Source organism: Anopheles merus, chromosome 2L, assembly GCF_017562075.2.
Source record: "Anopheles merus strain MAF chromosome 2L, AmerM5.1, whole genome shotgun sequence".
NCBI classification, from domain to species: Eukaryota; Metazoa; Arthropoda; class Insecta; order Diptera; family Culicidae; genus Anopheles; species Anopheles merus.
Genome location: NC_054083.1, coordinates 44,266,233 through 44,287,634, shown reverse-complemented (window position 1 = coordinate 44,287,634; position 21,402 = coordinate 44,266,233). Strand labels below are relative to the sequence as shown.

General features: G+C 44.1%; 1 protein-coding gene and 1 non-coding gene across 4 annotated transcripts in view; one reads left to right on the top strand and one right to left on the bottom strand.

Moving 5' to 3' along the window:
- The window catches only part of LOC121591738 (serine/threonine-protein kinase NLK), a 77,919-nt gene extending 59,021 nt beyond the window's left edge, over window positions 1-18,898 (top strand). Inside the window, exons 3-10 of one of the 3 annotated variants that reach the window (XM_041912613.1) lie at window positions 2,067-2,122; window positions 5,537-5,729; window positions 5,795-6,004; window positions 6,081-6,269; window positions 7,493-7,694; window positions 7,805-7,898; window positions 8,941-9,980; window positions 11,990-15,164. In XM_041912613.1, the coding sequence (XP_041768547.1) occupies window positions 2,067-2,122; window positions 5,537-5,729; window positions 5,795-6,004; window positions 6,081-6,269; window positions 7,493-7,694; window positions 7,805-7,898; window positions 8,941-8,983 (987 nt within the window). In that variant the 3' untranslated portion in view covers window positions 8,984-9,980; window positions 11,990-15,164. Of the gene's footprint in view, window positions 1-2,066; window positions 2,123-5,536; window positions 5,730-5,794; window positions 6,005-6,080; window positions 6,270-7,492; window positions 7,695-7,804; window positions 7,899-8,940; window positions 9,981-11,989; window positions 15,165-15,480 lie in introns of those variants that run through there. The other 2 variants (XM_041912615.1, XM_041912612.1) reach the window with 2 other exon arrangements.
- A 175-nt stretch (window positions 18,899-19,073) lies between these two features.
- Window positions 19,074-19,145, bottom strand: Trnae-uuc. The gene has a single exon. It is a non-coding gene; the product is annotated as a tRNA-Glu (tRNA).
- Between the last annotated feature and the right edge of the window lie 2,257 nt (window positions 19,146-21,402).

Below are 21,402 nucleotides of genomic sequence, written 5' to 3'. Positions count from 1 at the left end.
GGGCAAAATGTGGAGCACGTGAATCTACTGCTCCTGTGCTTTGTATTATTGTCGCGCCCGCGTACCCCTGTGCGTGCATGTGTGTGTGTGCGCGACCGTTTTTCCACCAACAAATAGTCGGTGTTAACTATGGGAAAAATATGGAAATTTGAGCATTGTGCTTAAAAAAGTGGGGGTAGTGGGAAGGAAAAGACGGGGAATAATTCTATGCAAATGCATCACGTCCAAGGGGGTGGAAGAGGACCTGTGGCCGGTAGAAGCTGCCAAAGTCCATTATTCATAGGGGAATGAGCACGCGACCGAAAATCGAGATTTGGAGGTATTTTGTTTTTCCGGTAGCTTTTTCTATTTGTATTTTTTTGCTGTTGTTCTGCCTTCTGGTTGTGGTATGCAAAAATACGCGGGTATCATAAATCCCATTCCACCACCACCACCACCGATTGCAGCTGGCAGGCGGACGCGCTAATGCAATTAGTGTACGCGCGCTCGCAAACGCGCGGCGGTTGCATTTTGAATTGCCCTTGCACCACCACCGGAACCTCACTCCGTCTGTCTGCCGTTGGGGAACTCGGAAAAGCATAATAGTGTACACAACTCCTCGGTACGGTACTCGATTTGGCGCTGAATTTATTCCGCAAGCGCAAAGTGTGTGGGGTAGATGAGATTAGACGGTTTTTATTATGCATCGGTTATTTGATAAATTATCCGCTTACTTAGGACACACGGAGAGAGAGAAGGGAAGGAAGTGTGTGACACAGTCACCATGGTTACAGTTTAGTATTTAATGCGCCAGAGGCAGCTGCAGCCGTTCGTTCTGCAGCTGTTCGCAAGTGACAGCATTACGCGAGCGACACGTGCTCGGCGGCGGTCATCGTTTTGGGGTATATGTGTGTGTGTGTGTGTGTAGTAAATTTTACAGTCCACAGGCATGTGGTATTACCGATAAATTGGACGTGAAGCTGTCCACTGTTAATTTGGTGAGGAATTATCTTGGTTGGCTTTTTGGAAATAACCCGATCGAAACTGAAATTCGAACACGCGCTAAAACGCCTAAAATTATGCAATACATTTTACACTTCGCTACTGCTCATCCAATTGGAAACGGACGGTCGGGTTATGGTTGTAATTGGAAACATCCCACATAAAGTTGACATTCCACTGCTGCCAGTCAATCGCGTGTACGAGCAATCCATTGCATACCAATGCATCCGATAGGGTAAACAAGATCGGTCGGGATGATGCAGTTAAGCTTCCAGCTTGCTTTTTTGTTGCTGTTGCCATTCTGCAGTCCGTTGCACTTTGCGATCGTAAGCCCTTCTGCCGGTGTCATATTACTTCCTTCACCCCATCCTTTTTTTTGCATTCCTTTGCACCATCTTCACCAGTCAGCTGAAGTTTGACTTTTGCAGCCGTGGTTTTCATATTAATGTCACCAGTTCCCACGGCGTCGGACGGCGGGACATCATCGAACATGGCAAACGAACGATGGCTTCTTTGCACCACCACTCTGTGCCAACAACAATTCCGATGCACTTCGAGGTGCGCATCTTTTGTCCCGTGTGTGTGTGAGTGTGTGCCTTCTGCTGCTCTCTGCAGTATTTGCTGCGTCAGCAGCTATCAGATAACTCGACAGCCGAAAGGGGGCGCTGACACAGAGTCTGGATAGAAGGCTACTGGTGCGGTTCTCTTTCTTAAGATGCAAGGCTTTTAGGAAGTCACGAGTGTACTGTCAGATGGAGCTATTTGACACTTTTAATGCCACGACAAGCCACGGCGACATACGGTTCCCGTCCTGATCGATAATCCAGTTTCCGTACAAACCCTCTCCAACACACTGGGTTGGTAATGCAGACAGCAAATACACTGGGGGAAATACCTAAAGGACATTCAGCGGAATCAGTTTTGACTGACACGTTCCGGTTATGTTGGAAGTTTGCGGACAAAATGTGGAATACGTCATGTGCAATACTCTCCTATACTGCTCTACGTGTGCTTTATATTCCATTGCGGTACTTGAATGCATATTTTTCTAATCCTACATTATCTTTGATTCTTCTCTTTCACAGGTACTCTCTGCACTGGACATCCTACAGCCGCCACATTTGGATTTCTTCCAGGAAATGTATCCTTTTTCAAAAATCATACTTTAGACATATCGTGAGAATGGCTCTCAACCAATGCCACTAATAAGAAAGTATAGCAATACTGCAATGGAATTATTTAATCATCGCCTCCAAAGCTCCTGCTCGGGACCTATCAGCTATGGATGGTTTGGCGAATGATTGTGGTTTTATTTCCCGGAGACGGGCTGGTTCGAGGATCTACTGCTCAACACAAGGGGAATGAAAGCTTTGTGGGGCTTTTTGGTGTTGCGAAAACTCCTGTTCCCCGTCCAGAAATGTACAAGCTGTCCCAGGATTTGCCTACTTCTGCACCACACGTGAGACACACGGGGTAGTTTTGGACGGGATTTGCAAAGTTGAGCACCACACATTAACCCAGGGCCACACACAATTGGCGAAGTTGTTGGCCCGAGTTTGGGTTAGACAGTTTGTTGGCATTTGGTGCTTGGTCGTAGCGGATATAAGAGATTTTCCTGAACTCAACTAGAAATGATGTTTTGCAGTGGAAATTTGACTTCTAATTTCTAGCAGTAGCGTCAACCCATAGATGTAGCTCTTGATATTTTCTTGAAATATTGCCTTCGTTGCACAAAGGAATGGTTTTTTGCAGCTGCTCTCAGTGTGGAGTGTGCAGACATGAAGTGTAAAATAACATTTTTAGTGCAATCTTTCTAGCTTCGTTTCCTCAAAGCATGAAGGAAAAAAGAAAGAATTATTTTCCCTCCATAGGTGAATAATTCATCATCTCTCATCGCCAGAACTTGCCGGTTCGGCGATGCTTCCGAAACCACCTCTCTGCTCATGTAAATTTCATACACCCAAACAGCTCCACTGTGTGTAGAGTAAAAGGAGAAAATTGTGTGCAGAACAGCAAACAATTCAACAAACAAACCAAACACACACGAGAAAAAAAATGTAATGTCAGTTGCTAGTTTTACCCGAATTGTAGTTTCCGTTTGTTTTAGGTATGGAGAGTGAAAAACAAAATTGGTCATCTCCATTGAAGCGAACCGAAAATGTGGGCCACAAGCGTCACTGGTCACGGTGGAGGCACTAGCCGAAACAGACAAACCAGATCCCCGCCATTTACTACAGCATTCGAACCAGCAGTTACTGCCGCAAAACGAAAGGGGACAATGCGGGTGAAAGCTTCCCTAGGATATTGAGCAAATAAAAAAAAAACCCAAACCCAAAATGGACGAACGGCAAATGTTCATAGCGCTCCGGCATAAAAAGAAGGACAAAATAAAAACGCTAAAGGGCAAACATTCAGCTTCCTGCGTCGATAGGCGAAAGATTTTTGCATAATATCCCACTTGTACTTTATTGACAAACTTTTCAGCCGCTCGGGAAGCGAGGGAAGGGAAACGGTAGATAGGAACGGTCCTTTCCTCTTTCTACACGCACCCACCCAAACACACACACATATATATATACCAAACATCCGGCGGAGCGTTGAAATTTGCCCCGTTTTTCACGTAGTGATTTTATTTTATCCATGGATTCGTTGTGGGGCAGCTCCCGGGGACTTTGGCGTTCAAGGACATCTGTTTGGCTTGCGGCTTGCAGCGGAGGGCGTAGCCTCGAAGAGAAAGAGAGAGAGAGAGAGAGAGAGAGAGAGAGAGAGAGAGAGAGAGAGAGAAAACTGGGAAAAATCCACCCAAAAGACGGGGAAGGATGCGTATGAGAGCTGTCGTGTGGTTCTGCCTTTCCACCAGTAATATGCTTATTTACACCAAGGTCGAGTGTGTTTGGGCACGTGAGACAGCTAGGCAGAAGAAACAGCAAATGTTTCCCAGTTTGTTTGAACTTGTGACATCTTTGACTGCTGGTGCTGAAAAAGAAGATGTTGATGGTAACTAAATTCAGCATTCACGTTAAAAGAATTGCAACGATTGAATAATTCAATTTTGAAACCCCATCGACAGCGCAGCTTCTTGCAAAATGGTAACGACTGCTGGACAGTTTGTTTGACAATAATTAATAAGAAGTAACTTATAATCTCTTTCACTCGCTGGAAGATGTCCGGATCAGGCTAGGAAAAGAGTAGACTAATCTCGTATAATATTTCATCTCCTTCTGCACCATACCCCTTGTGTGCATTTCCATTTGATTAATGGATGCAATTTAGCTGCTCTAATCACCCGAGAGCGCGCTTTTGTTCCGCGTTTATTCTGCCACCGCCGCCTCATCGAGCTGTGTCGCCATGGCCGGGCGCAAGTAGAATTAAGCAAGCAGTAGTAATACACTCGCCCACACCTCGTACGCGCCGTGATTCGTTTTATCTCCTCCCCTTCGTTCCGTTCCGCTGCAAGCCGGGTCGTCCTTGCCCGCGTAGAAGGGGGAAGAAGCGATGGATCACAATGTCTGGAAAATTTCTTTGTTCCTGCTGCTGCTGCTGCGGCTGCCGCCTGTCTGGTGACTCTGCCCGGACAGTGGCATCATTTTTTGTTCTGCTGCAGCCAATGTGTCCCATCTTCAACCCTAAAAACCACTCAGACCGACGCGTAAGCCCTTCCCCACAAGCATATCCTAACTAGCCGGATGTATGGCTGCATTCACTTCGGTGCGAGATGGCCAATCCTTCCCCTCTGTTTCTGTCGTCACCACAAAGACAATGACAAAGGCAAAGGGAGAGAGAGATAGGGTTAGCGGGGCATAAAGCGGGAGGATTTGCAGGTTTGCTTGCTGTAACACAACGTGACGTATCGACGAGACTTTCTGCCAACAAACGCTCGCGTGTGTCAGTTCCGGGCAACGTCCTTGACAGGACTGTGGCGATGTGTCTGTGGTGGCGGTGACACTAGCAACATCCGGAACTGTGAACTTATTCGGGTTGGGAAGCGAGAAGCGGGGGAGAAAGTAAAATAATCGTCCACATAAACCTTCGTCTTTGCTTAGTGCCCTTTTGCTGCTGTCCACCGTGTCGTGGCGTCGTCGTTCAATGCTCGCCCGGTTACCGGAAAGGACTATACGCACACACACACACACCTTGTGGCTTGCGGGGTGCGTTCGCAAACACATTGTAACAGTGTGTTGTCTGCTCGTTAGACATTGGAAGTGGACATGCTTTTTTTTTTGTAGCCACCGGAAGCGATTAAAAGCTGTGCAGAATGTGCGAAAAGTTGGTTCGAACGATGTTTACGACGGATGTCGTTACTTCGTCGAACTTTCTACACACTCACCACAATGTTCCTGAATCCTAAAACAAAGGGGGGGAGTATCCTTTATTCGGAATCACAGCTACGATGAGGCAGCAGCTAACAAAGAATCAATCAGTTTGGACAGACACGCGTGGGCACAGTGGGTTTTTTCGAGCCAATCCACATTCCCAAAAACACCAACAAAACCCCATCCACGGAAATCCTTTTTGTCGATAGAAAAACATGCTTCCTTAACTACCGCTTTCACAGCTACGTGATTACGGAGCTGCTCCAGTCGGATCTGCACAAAATCATCGTCTCGCCGCAGCACCTGTCCGCTGACCACATCAAAGTGTTCCTGTACCAAATCCTGCGCGGGCTGAAGTATCTCCACTCGGCGCGCATCCTGCACCGGGACATCAAGCCCGGCAACCTGCTGGTGAACAGTAACTGTGTGCTGAAGGTACGTTGTTTAAATTGCGCGTTTGCATTTCCTTTGTTGTTAACCTTTATCTCCACTCGTCGTAGATTTGTGATTTTGGGCTGGCGCGCGTCGAGGAACCGGACCAATCGAAGCACATGACGCAGGAAGTCGTCACGCAGTACTACCGCGCGCCGGAGATACTGATGGGCGCCCGCCACTACTCGGCCGCCGTGGACGTCTGGTCGGTCGGGTGCATTTTCGGCGAGCTGCTCGGCCGGCGCATTCTCTTCCAGGCGCAAAGCCCCGTACAGCAGGTAAGAGCCGGTTGACCTCGTTAACTCCGTTCCCTTGGCGTTACAACTTCAATAATGGGTGTTCTCTTTTCCGCAGCTTGAACTGATCACCGAACTGCTCGGTACGCCATCGCTGGAGGATATGCGGCATGCCTGCGAGGGCGCCAGAAGCCACATGCTGCGGAGGGCACCGAAGCCCCGGTCACTGACCGCACTCTACACGCTGAGCACCCATGCCACACACGAAGCCGTACATCTGCTCTGCCAAATGCTCGTCTTCGATCCGGTACGTACGGGGAGAGAGAGAGAGTGTGTGTGTGTGTGTATCACTAGACAACCACAGACAGGAGTTAATACACGGCGGGACTGGATAGGGCTTGAATGGGAACGCCATGCTAAAATTAAATCGCACCCAACAAAACAAACAAAGAAACAAACTATCTGTTCAGACGGATTGTGTCTTTCTGTGCCGCAAGTTAGATTACACTTCCGTTGCAGATTGTCCGTAGGTGGTTTTGGATGTATTCCGCAGGGGGTTTCACCAGAAAAAGTAACGTGCAAATTGGCGGCAGGAATCGGTTTTGTTTGTTTGTTTGTTTGTATGGGTTGCTGTGTGTTGCATCGTCACGACAAGCACGGTGTGAAGGCACGTGCTCTGAGGCGGCTTTTAATACAGAGGGTGGTGTGCGTGTGGATAGTGCAACGGACAGCAAACAGCGTGAACGGGCTGTTCTTTGTTTTGGCTGTTCGGTTCATAACGACGAATACCGATCGAACTGCTTGCGTATTAACGCCGCCTACGTCACAGATATGGTGTTCAGCGTACTTTTCATTTACGCAATCAGACGCACGTGTCGCACTGGAAAGACGCAGTGGTGTTGTGGGTGAAATGGTTTATTGCTTTCGCTTTGGAGTGTGCTTTGTCTCCTAAAAATTAATAACTCAATCCAGTAGCGGTGGGAGCTCGAAATTGGTCCTACCCGATTCCGATTCCGTGTTCGGAAGCAATTCCGGAGCCGATTCCGATGTTGGAATCGATTCTGGAATTGGAATAATTTCCGGAATCAGAATAGGCTCCAGAATTGGAATAAGCTCCGGAATCGGAATCGACACGGGAGTCGCAATTTGTTCCGGTAACAGAATAAGAATTGACTCCAGAATTTGAATTAGCCGGATTTGAATCCGTCCGGGAATATCCATGAGAATAGGTCGTTTGCAAGTAAATTTTAATTCTTTGTGGCTATCAAAACGTAGCATTATTGGATTCAAACGTCTCTTATGGAGATGCCGAAACCGACTCCGATTTTAAAGCCGATTCTAATTTTGGAGCCAATTCCGGAGCTGATTCCGATTCCGGAACCAATTCTGAAGTCGATTCTGGAACCAACTCCCGGACCTACTATTCGGAATCGATTCCAGAAAACTTCGGAGCTAGCCAGAATCGATCCATCACTACAATCCAGCTGCAAACGTTATTTTTTATAATATTCTTATTTACTAACTCCACAGGACAAAAGAATATCCGTGATCGATGCGTTGGCCCATCCGTACGTGGACGAGGGTCGACTTCGTTACCATTCCTGCATGTGTAAGTGCTGTTACACCACGTCCGCCGGCATGCGCCAGTACACCGGCGAGTTCGAGCCATCCGCCACCCAAGCATTCGACGACCTGTGGGAACGCAAACTGACCTCCGTGCAGCAGGTGAAAGGTAAAATCAAAACATCCAACTGTTTTGGTTTTTGTGTGTCACATACTGTTTACTAAAATGTCCCTTTTTTTCTCCATTTTGCTTTTCTCGGTCCGCCCCCAAAACAACAGAGGAAATGCACAAATTCATCGCCGAGCAGCTACAGACGGGCCGCGTGCCACTGTGTATAAATCCCCAAAGCGCTGCATTCAAATCCTTCGCTAGGTAGGTAAACCAGGCTAAAAGGGCTGAACCATCTCCCATGCCCTAAGCCGCCACCCCGCCCTCCCCCAACCCTGCATGCGGTTGTGCACAGCCGATGTGTGACGTACCGAGGTGCCGACAAAACGTCCCGCGCTCCTGGTTTTTCATGCACAATGTGCGGCTCTGTCCGCAACCATCCTTTTCTCTTTTCCTGTTTTTCGTCAAAATGAAAATTAGCTCTACCAAACCGAGTGCTCTCTTTGCTGTGTATTTTGTACATAAAGAACTTTCGTTTTTGTCTTTCCCCCGTTCTGTGTTTACCCCCTTTTCGTCGCAGCCGGCGCTCTCCTTACAAGGAAACCTCATCCGCCGTTGCACCACACGGATGACGTTTGCTTTGGGATACATGAAGCATATAAGGCGCGGCTATTTTTGCTCTCCTTGTTTTGTCTCGCCCTAATTCCAACTGATACGGCTCCAACTATCTACTACTACTACCCTTGAGGGAAGATATTTTTGTCAAAATCTATTTTTAAAAACCATTTACCATCTAAGTAGTGACGAATGTGGAATGTTAGTAATCGGCTCCCAGAAGGAAGGCGCAAAGCAAAGGAAAGCTGCAAACCCTGCGTACGCGTCACTGAAAGGATCCCAAAAACAAGTCCCCCACTGTGTCCGTAGAGGGGTTTGTGTTTTTTTTAAATGCATTCGTATGCTGATGCCACTTCCTTCTTACCAAAACAAAAAACAAAAATCCCACGGCCACCTGTTCCCGTCTAGCGCGTCTCCATCACGGGAGAAACACACAGGGATGTTTTTGATCCTGATTTTTGTTCCACACGCTCTCCTACTCCCCCCTCCTCCCCCCTCGTGGTATAACAATCCATCTCCCTGTTTTATGTGTGTATCGCCCCCTGGTGGTTCCTCTTTTCTCACCCTATCTGTCTCTATCTCTCTCTCTCTCTCTTATTACTTTCACTATGTTTACCTACTACTACTACTACTACTACTATCGTCCGTTTATCGAAGCTCACTTTTGTCATTGTGTTTCGTTTGACAACAGCAATAATCATCACATATCACCATCATCCAATCATCATCAGTAGCAAGCAGGTGGAAAAACTGATGCCCGCCGCGGGTAGCGCGCAAAGAGCTAGGAAGAAGCCGTGTGATCCGTTGCTGATGTTTGAATACTCTGGGGGAGAAAAAAGGCAAGATGCGAGGTGGTGGTCTGCCTCACAAACGCACTCGGGAAGGTGTGTCAAAACAAGATAGAGAAGCGCACTACTACTACTACTACAACTGCTAGCACAGTGCGTGTGAAGTTTGTCGATCAGTAGTTGGTGACACAGAGAACATCCCGCGACGATGTAATGCCGTAACTCTTCCACTATTCCCTATAATAGTGTTCGATAAGAATCGACAGAAAGCTGGCCAAGCAAGAGATTTAAGAAAGCAAACAAACCGAACGATGCGCTTGAAGAGAAGAAACTGCAAATTAGTGTGGCGACTTTTGGAACGACTTGTGTCGGTTCTGTGTGCACATGCCTTTTGCCCCTTATGAGTTGTTTGCTTGTGGAAATCATCAACCAAGGACCGTCACTACTCGTACGACCTGCTACTCAGCTTTAGAGGATAATCATCACATTTGCATTTGCAAAACGAAAACAGCACACAATTTATTTGCCGGAAATGTGTGGAAGAAGAGCCTTCCATTTCACATCAAACCACACAAGAATAGTGACCAGATGCACTGTTTGATGCTCCCCCCGTCTCTCGGACTTTCTCCCATGCGCCTCCCATCGGTGCATCTTTCCGTGGGGGGGAAGACATTCAAGAGATTGTCACGATAGCGATAGCGCTGATGCTAAAAGCGCATACCACTAGCGTCACGGTGTCAATCACTAATCCTCTTTGTCACTGTGTGTACGTATGTGTGTGTGTTTGTGTGCGTGCCCGCACTTTCGTGCCGCGGGGCCATGGATCATCCGGCAGGATACACACACACGCAGCTGGAATGTTGGATCGGGGGAAAGCAAAAAGCGGACGTATCTCCATGCTGCTACAAATCTGTCCACAAGCCTTCGATTTTTCGCCAAATAGGTGTGTTTGTGTGTGTGTGTGTTTGTTTAAAAAACTGTTTTTGTTGCTGCTCTCCTCACTGTAAACTATCTTTATTTCTTTGTTAACTTTTTTCACTCACCATATCGGCGCATCTCCAGTAACATCTTCATACTTCTTTGCCTCGCACTTGCTCTCATCAATCCATACTCGCATTTCGTTTATCTGTGTTTTTGCATCGTTCTAGCTTTCATTTCATTGTTGGTTGGTTTCTTTCTTCTTTCTTTCCTCTTCGAGATCCATTTTACTACTGTGTCGTTACTGCAATTAACAACTGCTAGCTTGCCAAGCAATTTCCCTCCCTAAGTGTTATCTCTCACTTGTTCTTCTTGCATAATTTGCTCTGTGGTTTGTGTTACGTTTATGTTAGTTTATGTTCTTCTTTCTAATACTGTTCCAAAGACACAATCTTGCATTTTGGCTGCATGACGAGTTTTTCGTCATTTTAAACACACTTGCTATAGTTCTTGGTTTCGTGATTGCATTGCTTTTTCATTTGTTCCGATGTTACATTATTTTAAAATGCACCAATTTTAGATAAACTTTCTGTAAAGTATTTATGTTTTTTTTAAAGAAATATACATTTTATTGTTTGTTTGATATCATCATAGTAAAAAAATCTAATAAAAAAAATCAATTAATTTAACCAGAAAGAGCTTCTTAAACCAACAACTTAAAAATAAAACACCAAACCCTCCCAATAAAACCTTTACAACTGAAGAATTTTACACAAACTTATCTAATATCTGCTTAACTAAAACCAAACAGTCCCAACTGTTGCATATTGCTCCCAAACCACCCATATCCACAAGTGCTCTCTATGCTTCACGCCAATTGGCCGATAACATTTGCTTGTTTACTCCTTCCGCCTCGCCGCCTCTCATATCGCTCTCCTCTACCTATCTGTGGCTGTAAGCTTGCGCTGAAAAGCAAAAATCAACACGCAAACAACAACATAAAAACCATACGCTCTCCTCCTAAACACTTGCTGCCCATGAACAACCCTCCTTACAACGAATTTCGTTCCTGCTGCTAGTGCTGCCGCTGTTGCTGCTGCTGCTGCTGCTGCTACTGCCCGGCAAAAAGCCAGCCGGGGCCAACAGGAAAGACAAAACCGCGTAAAAAATTCCCTTTCCACACACACACACACTCTTATCTTTGTACCGCTAATATTCCACATTCGTCACATACCTACTGCTACTACGTCAAAATTGTGTATTTAATATTTTCTATTTTTATTTCATTTTAAGTAACAACACCTTTTTCCCTCTTTCTATTGTTACATGCCCTCAACACCTACTACAAAAAAAAAATCAAAACTGAAGCTCGTTACGAGCTTCAGCGTGGCTTTTTCTTCCCTCTCGTAACAGTTTCCTTTTGAGCCATCTTTTTCCCTCCCTACTGTGCTTGCGTCTTGTGAATTTGCATTTCAATTTACTTACTTTCCGCGTTACTACTCTGCAAAACAATGCCACCGAATAAAACAAAACAAATGAGAAAACAAGGAAAAGCATGCGTTTGTTTGTGATGGTATTTAAGTTTCCCGTTGCACACAACAGTTTCATAATCGTATTTCGCTAGCGTGAACGTTAACTGCATCTTGATCGTTTAGCGCTCCTAAACGAGCTCAAATTCAGCCTAAAATTACAAAACATACTTATCTCTCAAAACTAAAGCAAACTAAACGAACATTGCATCTATCTTCTGTACTGGTCTCACACATCGTTAGTATGTTCCTTGTTTGATTGTTTTATATTGGCATGTGTGCGCCTTACTAATTGTATTATTTCTCTCCCTGTTAAGCCATTTAAGCATCAAACTGATGTATAGCATTATTATCATTTACGTTCTATCTCCTCCCAACCAACTACCTCTTTTGCACATCTGCACTGAGACTGATTTGCGTTTGTTTTTCTTTTCTTTCTCCCTACTTTCATGTACCTCCCGCGCATCCGCTCATCATCTAACCTGTGTGTGTGCAAAACCCGTAGCTCAACCGTAGCCCATCCATCAGAACTGCCACCATCGCCGCACCAGTGGGAATGACATAATGAAGCAATGGCCGCCTAAAATGGAACGATGTAAATGCAACCGAGAATCGACCACCGCCCCCCGAACAAACCAACACAAATCGACTCTTTGCAAGATTGTATCAGGAGAAGCGACCATTAGGGGCATATCTGTGTTTTGTGGCGTCAGTTTCTAGGTTCTAGAAGAAGAAAATAACCCCTTAAACCTCAAGGTTGCCATTCCTATGGGACAATCGGTGTCCAGGGGGTCCACCACTTACCAGAGCGTACACGAACAAGAGCTCTCTCTGGTAATATATTACGTGTGAATATCCATGCAGACCCACAAGCACACATACACACAAAGACTCTATCTATTGTACGGCCGTCAGCATCAGAGCGCAACCGAGTAAAGGGGGACAGTATTTTTTGTTCGGTTTAGTATGTGGTTTAGTGCATGGGATTAAGTTATCATATCTCATTACACGATGGGAGCTGTTATCCTGAAGGACTACTGCTCAGTTGGAGTGCAGAAGAACAGACAGGTGTGTGTGTAGCAAGCAGCGCCATCTGGGAACAAGAATGACTAATTGGAAGGAAGAATGTGTCGCTGTAACAAGCACAGCAGTGTACGTCCGATCGATGATGTATGCAGAATTAATCGCTCATAGCGCCGACGCATCCTTTCGATTATTTCAATCAGTTGTTTCGTGTGTTACTTGACTTAAACAAAAAAAAAGACAATTCCGAACAAACATTCTAAAGGGCAGGTGAAGAAAACAAACAAACAAACAAAACCAGTACCAAACACCGACAGGGAGGGGTTACAGGCCATGCTGCAAACACAACAATCACAAAACCACAAAGCGAACTGTTCCGGGATCGAGACGAACCTTTTGACTGCCTAGTTTAATTAAGCTTACGCGTGTACTTTGTTTGCATCCTGTGTGTGAGAGAGGGCGAGTGGGCGAACGAAACATACCGTAAACACCTGTAAATAGCGGAAGAAAAGAAGAGGAAGCCTATGACGGTACGATTTATACGATTGATTTCATTTAGGAAAATTCTCCATTCTCCTTTTGTTTCTTTACTGTCGCGTCTTCGTTAGCTTTTAAGGCATGTACGGCAAACATTTTAAGCTTCGGATGTGTGTGTGTTAGCAAAGGAAGAGCAAAACAAGACGCGCCAAACAGAACGCCATGGTATATGTGGCGTGTGAAAACGGGAAAGACTTTATAGATTGTGAGTCAGGGGGAGGAAAAGAACGTAGCTTTCATTGCTGCCGCTTCCCCCCCAAAAAGCGAGGAAAAAGAGAGCGAAGGTCATCTCTCGCCCACGTGGTGAATCAAATCTTTCAATAAGATCTCATTATTAGTGTTTTTTTTTTAATTCAATTACATTTTTAGATTATTTTCCCAAAAAAACAACCCCCAACTCTACCAATACATACACGCAAGAGAGAGGTGCAGTTGTAAAAGCAGCCTCATACGCAAGTGCAAGCGTCGTAAAACCCTGCGTAAAGAGAGCGAATAAGTAGGAGGAGCGGTGGGCAGGTACATTGGGTAAGAAGTGATAAGAAAAACGGTTTTAAATAGTAGATTATGGAAAAAAGGCAGCTGCAGCATACACTCTGCAGCCTCTCGAAGGGGTACCACAGACACGCATGTACCACATTCTACAGGACAGGAGTTTGTTTACATTGCAATCACTCAATGTAAGCGCTCAAAAGCCGAGGTTTTCACAGTAATGGAAAACGTTACAATAGGACAGCTACCATCATGCATGTACAGGTTTTTTTTTTGCGTTAGCAGAATATGGAAGGATGGAAGGATGATGATGACGGTTGCGATTATATGGTACCACTGCACCCTCAGCTCCACGCGCTCATCTCTGTACAGTAAGAGCGTGGAAGAGCCCTCTACCTTAGCGAGGTAGAGCTAGAGAGAAACAAAGGCGCATACAATATAAAATGATAAACAATAAGGTTGAATGATTGCAGGTAGTAGTGCGCTTTTTAACCAGCAGAGGGTTAAGTAGGGGAGGAGACTAAGCAGAGAAAGGATAATATCCTGCACGAGAGAGAGACTGCGCGCGTGCATGCGTTCAAGAAAGAAGTAGTAGTAGTAGTAGCAAGTGTACGGAGCATAACCGCAAAACTAAAACAAAAACAAAACAAACAAACAAACAACTCTAGCAAACGTGTTCAACGATTATGCGTGTTTAAGGTTAAGTAGAAGCAATAAGATTTTCACGTGGCGCGGAAAAGGTATGGAAAAGGGCACTAGAAAAGCAGATTTTTGGGGGGCGAATGATGCAGAACGATTCAAAGCACGGTGTATATCCGGTTTCAGTTCCGTGGGTTCCGGTAGTTTTTCCTGCCATTTCGGTTTAGGAAAGGATGGTGAAGAAGTGCTCACGTCGTGGTGTAGTGTACAATTAGATCAAATTTTAGTTGTTTTTTTTTCCATTCAAGTGCACTTGAACGTGCATCTCTTCACTTTAAAGACAATTTAAATGCGTTCTCTTGTCGCGGTGTTTTTTCTCGTAAGCGTTCGGCGTACCTAATTCAATGAAAGTTCACTAAAATTTTAGTACATTTCACGCAACACCTTCGCGTGTACCGTTTTTGACCAAGAAGAACGCGCGGCGGAGATTGCTAATTCATTTTATGCGACTGAAGCGAACTGACGAAGAAGCACACACACACACACTGAGAAACAACATCGATTGTTTGCTCTCTTCCTCAATGAAACACGCCACTGAGCGACAGGACCCGTATGGCCGTATCGGGAAAACGATTAGGTGTGAAGGAGTGGTGTAAGCATCTAGTTTAGCAGTATAAATTAGCGCCAAGCAACAAAAACTCAAATAGAAAGTCACACACACCACACACACTTACATGAGAATGAGGTCGGATGCGCGCCACCAGTAGGTTTTAAGCATGTGTATATTTGATAAGGGATCGAGTTGAGACAATTTTTTTGATTGCTAACATACAAGTCCCCAATAAAACAGAAAAAGAGGTAGATAAATGCGAGTAAGCAAAGGAGAAACAGAGAGAAAGCAAAGAAAAAGGGGAAGAGAAACAGAGAGAGAGAGAGAGAGAGAGAAAGCGAGACACATACATAGGAAAACAAATAGACGAAAGCAAAAACAATTCAATTGGTTCTTTTTTTTTAGTTGTTCTTTTCAATTTTGCAATTAGTTTATTATTGTTTCCTACTCTTACGATTCATGATGACGACGGTGGCTCTATCCTGAAACGGATTTCTTTCATATTTTACGTTTTAGTGCTTTTCGGTGTTTTGTGTTACTCTTCCTGGTGGAGTTAACATTCCTGGTACGCCTTTTCAATGCTTCGTTTAGTTTTCATGTTTATTTTATGTTTATATTTGCTCACTATTTTCTTTTCTTTCCTTTCAATTTTATGTTGAACACACTGTGTGCTCCATCAAACAAATCAAACGCTGCAGACGTGCTTCGTCAGGCCAAACACGGACAAAGTGATGATGAGTGCAGATTTGCAGACAGAAAGGAGGCTGATGCTGGTTTAATGCAAGCGGACGAGAAGATCCGACCGTGCGAAGGAAAAGCGGTCGCAACACAACACTATACTCACATACGGAAACAAGCACGCCCCGTGTATTACGCTTTAAAGTGCAAGTAGTAGCAACAATTACATTTGTGAAGATTATAGAGCAGCAAATTTGTAGGGTTTGAGGATACTGTGTATTGAAGAAGGGCGAATAGTATCAATGCTCCTAATACTAAGAATATGTTGTGTCTGTGTGTAAAGAAAAAACGCTCGTAAAACACACACTTATGCAGTTAGGCGATAGACGCATCTGTGGAGAAAAAAAAGCTGCGAGAAACATAATACCATTTCTCTCAAGGTGTGCATTGTAGCAATGGTTTCGTTTGTGCACTGTGTACTGGAATAATGCGTGTCTATACGATTATTATTGCAAAACAGCACAAACAATCCCTGCCAGTATAATCCCTCACCCAAGAGCAATGCATGTGATGTTGTTGTGAATGTGTGTGGTAGGGCTTAACAAGTGTAGTTTTTCGTGTAATTAATCAACTGCATATGGTTAACGCGTGAAGCCTCAGGCACAGCTTCTAAATGCAGGTCATTTTAAGAAGTCTTCGTGTCGACGCGCCGCTACACCTCAGTAGAAGGAGCTCCGATGGATGGGGAGCGAAACACCTTACCTTTTTGGGGGAAAAGAACGATAATGAATAATATTAACAAAACAATTGGATCGAACACTTCTTCCCACAGGAGGGTGAGACGGTTTTGATATATAGTGTCAGAGGAATGGCAGGTGGACTCACATTTACACAGACCGTCAAGCAAGCGTAATGGAATACTACCTACCCACACACACACACATCTTCGTTGTACTGGAAGAAATTGCATTTTAGCAAGTGGAAAAGCTGTAGAATGGTCCACCAAACTCTCCGTGTGTTATGCATTGTCCCTATAATTGTAGCACAAGACAGGCTATAGAAACATACAATAATTAAAGTTTAAGTGAGAAAAAAAGAAGAAGCAAAAACACACACTAGCTCTAGCGAGGGAGAAACACACAACGAGATATACACATTTAAAGGGAATATCGTAACACAGTTAGTAATCATTTTCGGGTATGTGTGTGTGTGTTTGTGAAACAACATTGAACAAGAAAAAAATATAAAGAAAACATTGTCTGCTTGTGTGATATGATATTTAGCGTTTGTTTGATTGCGCGATAGATGTACACGAAAACAGCGAGGTAGCGCGGCAGTAACAGTAAAATCATATACAATTGTTCTTGCACACGGCACGCACACACATGCAGCCAATGTAACAGAATCGTTTGTGTATTTGTGTGTGTGGGGTAGTGTACTAATAATATTATTGTAGTGAAAAAAAAACGGATCACTCACAAACGAAGAAAGGCTTACTATAGCATGCCGGGAACGTTTCGATCCAATTACAATACAGTCCCTGCCGCATAAACGCTCCCCCTTTTTTGTAATCGGAGCCACCTACTACTACTACTACTCCCTAGTATGTTGCTGTATTGGCATTAATCTCAGTTCAGACGAACTCTTGTACACACACACACACACACACACACACACACACACACACACACACACACACACACACACACACACACACACACTCCCTTTAATCTTCCTGCTAGAGATTTCGCTTGAGCTTTTCGCAGCTCGCAACGTGTTAATGCCATCATACTGAAAGCATAAACGAAACTGGTTCGAAAGTGTTACGTTTCTTTCTCTACCGCAAGCCAGCAGACGAACAATCTATCCAACAGAACTATGTATAACCCGACTGCCACCTCTTCGTCTCGATCAACTCTCTAGAAAGGACAGCATAACAGGAGTATATAGTATAAATTCCTTAAAGATTAAACGTGCAACTTATGAGTAATTCGTTCATTTAAAACAATGAAACCTGTTTCAAACCAAAATACAAACGCAGGAAAACCAAAACACACACAAACACAACCGCAAGAAAGGAGAAAATGAAAGTAAAACAAAGGAACACTTTCGGTTTCAGAAAACAACCAAAGCCAACAGCGCGCAGCCAGTTAGCGCCGCAACACAAACAAGGTTTACACAGGTGTTAAAGGTGTAGTGCATTATAATCGAGCCGAATTATATTAGTATGTGTGTGTGTGAGGCAATAATTCTAAGCAAATGTAAAAAACCCAATTTCCAGTAAACCGATCTTGATCGAGTGATCGCCAAGGGCCAAGCAGTGGTGATTCGTTGCTCCACTGCAGCATCATTTACCTAACCAAGCAACCATACCTCCCCAATGCATGAGTTTCAGAAATCTTCCACTCCATTTGTTTGTGTGTCCTTTTGTTTTTTTTAGGGGAACTCTAATAGAAGCATGGTGTGTGGTGTGATTGGCTTGATTATAGTATTTGATAATAATAAAAAAAAAACGATGAAAAAGGCAACACCCTCTCTCTGACCTGTGTAAATAACAAATTGTGATTGTTGGTCATTATGTATTGGAATATAAAAACAACTGTAGCAACAAAGCGGTTAGAAGAAGCAAACCGAAGCAAAAGAATGAAACAACGCATATTTGTCCACACTGCACCCGAGACCTCTGTAAAAAGTGAAAAAGTAAAAAAAAGAAGGAAAAGTTCACAACACAAAAAGCAAATTTGAAACGGCACATGAATAAAACGAATGAGAAAAAAACGGTTCGAAAGCGATTGGCTAAAAGAAGAAGAAGGCTGTTAGGAAAAGGCAATTTTATACGCTCAGATTTGTAAAATTGAATGGAAAAGAAGAACACGAGAAGCAGTCACAAACAAAAGCTGGAAAAGCAAATGTGGAAATAATCCCCATTGTGCATTTTTACCATTTGGGGCACCAAAGGGCCCAATGAAAGGAGGAGAAGGATGAATTGGATGCATAATTGGATGCCACACGGACAGACCAGACCACAACAGACACAAACACACATATTTGTCTTCTTGCATCTCGGAACACCAGGATCAGTGTGTGTGTATATATACTTGTATAGTGAGAAATAGTGATAGTGAGAGAGAGTGTGTGTGTGTGAGAGAGAGAGAGAGAGAGAGATAGAGAGAGAGAGAGAGAGAGAGAGAAATGGATTAAAGGAAAAAGAAGGGAAATTTCAAGCAACAACAAAAACACGAAACTTTGGAAAAATGATGATGCAAAAGATGCACACAATCACACATAAACAAAAAAAACAAACGTAACAAAAACACGCATACACAAAATGTGAAGTCCGTGGTGGGCAGGCAACTCAGCAAATGCAACACTCGTATGTATCAGAACACATATATACACAATGGAAAATATATGCATAAATTGAACCGTGATTGTACAAAATGTAAACCTAGCGGGTGAGCTTCTCTTTCCCAAGCGCATGATGACAAGAGACAGTGCTTTTTTTTATTAAACTTATACGTAATAGTGGTGTTAGAGTTAAACTCCAAGAGCAGTATTGTGTAAAAAACCATCAGAAGGCAGTGATAATTATGACAAAAAAAAAGGAATCATGTTCCCATACCGGGAATCGAACCCGGGCCTTCTGGGTGAAAGCCAGATATCCTAGCCACTAGACCATATGGGAGATGAGAAGCAAGGGCCCAAAAGCACTACACAAACACAACAGTCGTGAGTGCCTCTACTGTTCGTGAGTGCTTTGATCGAATGATTTGCTGGTGGAGTGTTTTTGGTTTCGTTGCGTTCGCTCCACACACTCCAAATTAAAAACCCACAATAATGCACAAAACCGTCAATGAAAATGAATTTGCAAGCAAAAAACAAAAACAAACAAATAATTGAATGATTTTGATAATGACCTAAAAACCATCCCCATTAGGCTCTGTCTGCTTGCTTGTGAAACGTCCCAAAAAAAACCTGTCGTTACGTTCCCCGGAAGCAAAGCCCCGCCGCGCCATATCGTAAACATTATAGTAAAGCGAGGTATGATGATCGGGTTCGTGTTTTCGCTTTTCTGGCTGTTGCCAACAATAGTATACTTTAAGAAAACAAACAAACAGAAAATCACTCAACAGAAGAAAAACCGGTCTGCACAGGAAATTTTACCTATTGGCTGGTTGCATTGGCCGCGCGCCGCCGCGCGTTCCCCGCAAACGCAACATTCGAGTTAAATTTAACTTTGACCTCGTTTCCAGCCATTGGCGGCTGTACGGGCGGCGGGCCTGTGCAGTAGCCTCATTTTTTCGGCACACAAATTAGGTGACAATGTGATTACTGCTCGGCAAAAACGCGCTTCAATGCACTTAAGCAAGTGTTGGTGATAGTGATATTGGGTAGACGAAGCGACGATTAAAAAATCCTTTCTACAATATTCTTTTAATTTAACAACTGTGTCCCTTCGTCGCCAAGGTAACGCACAAACCTACCCCGACCTTCCACGCGGGCTCGCAATCAATCTGTCAAACCAATAAGTCATCAGCGGCAGGGCTATTATGCTATTATGTCGTGTGCACTCTAAAAAAACCCCCCACCAGAGCAACCCCGTTCGATCGGTGCGCGATTGACAATCGATCAATTTCATTTCTGTCACCTTCGCGTAATATCGTAATCACCATCGTGTGAAAGATCCCTTACACTTGATTACACTTCGGGCAACAAAATGCTCTGCAAGTCCGATCTATGGCTCGCGATCGCGATCGCCACTGCAATTAAAATGTAAATGCGTTACATCGTAGCGGGGAGGGGGGGGGTGTTCCCAGTGCGTGATGCATTCGGGGCAGAAACAACACGAAAAAACAAACAAACAAACGCAGAAATGTAGTGTGTAGTGAGAGCATCGGCACCGGGGAACACTCAGCATAATAATTATCAATTCGTCATAGTTCTCGTGTGTCCCTCATGGTGGTTTCCATGTGGCGGCACTAATTTAGCACAACCGCCTGTCTAATGCATATTTATGGCCCTGCTAGCGATGGATGAAAAATGCATAGTTTTCATCCCTTTCCTCCGTTTTTTTTCTTTCCTCTGGAATGGTCGTAGTAGTAGGAGTACAGTAGTTCGTTGCAGAGGATCATAAACCAACCCCTCTTCTACCGCCAAGGGGGATATGGGGGAGTCTTTCGATACTTTCCAAACACACATGTTATCCTCCCACTCCCTATGTGTATGTCTGGTAACCTTTGCCGGGGGGTGTGTAATTTAAACAAATTGCTCCAGTTCAATGTGACACTTTTCTATGTGCGTTTGTTGTGCGTGCTTTTATGTGGCTTACGGTCGTTTAAATAATAGCATGGCCTCATACTGTGCTTCCAGTGTGAAAAATTAGGTTTTTATTGTCACGAATTGAAGGCAGCAAGTGGGGGTGGGGGTGGGGGGTGAGTAAGAATGTTTTAGAACCATTTTAAGCGCTTCAGGAGTGTTTAGGGGCTCTCATAGTTGTGAGACACTTTCTTGACTCTTTCCTATAGGAAATGATCTTTATGAGATGGGCATTAGTGTCCTTTTTCCAATAAGGGAAAACAAGAAACAAATCCAATCAGAATGTCGAAAAAGCTCTCAGAATTCCTATGAAACCCCTGGAAAACCTTATAAACAAACAAATCGTCGATCATTTTGTGAATAGTTTTTAAATTGTTTTTAAGCATACAGTAACTCTGTAAAGACTGTAAAGACAGCTTAAAGAGGCTTCCCTAGAAATGTATAAAATGACTGAACTCGTTTGCGTGACCGGTCAAATAGAAGAACGATCCAAGAGCCTCCTTTTCGACAGTTTTGAAGTCAAATGATGCTGATTTCTGCAAACAAATTATGTTATTTCATGGATTTTGTAATAACTTAAACAAAAAAAGGATAAAATCTAAAAATTACTTATCGAATTGACGCCT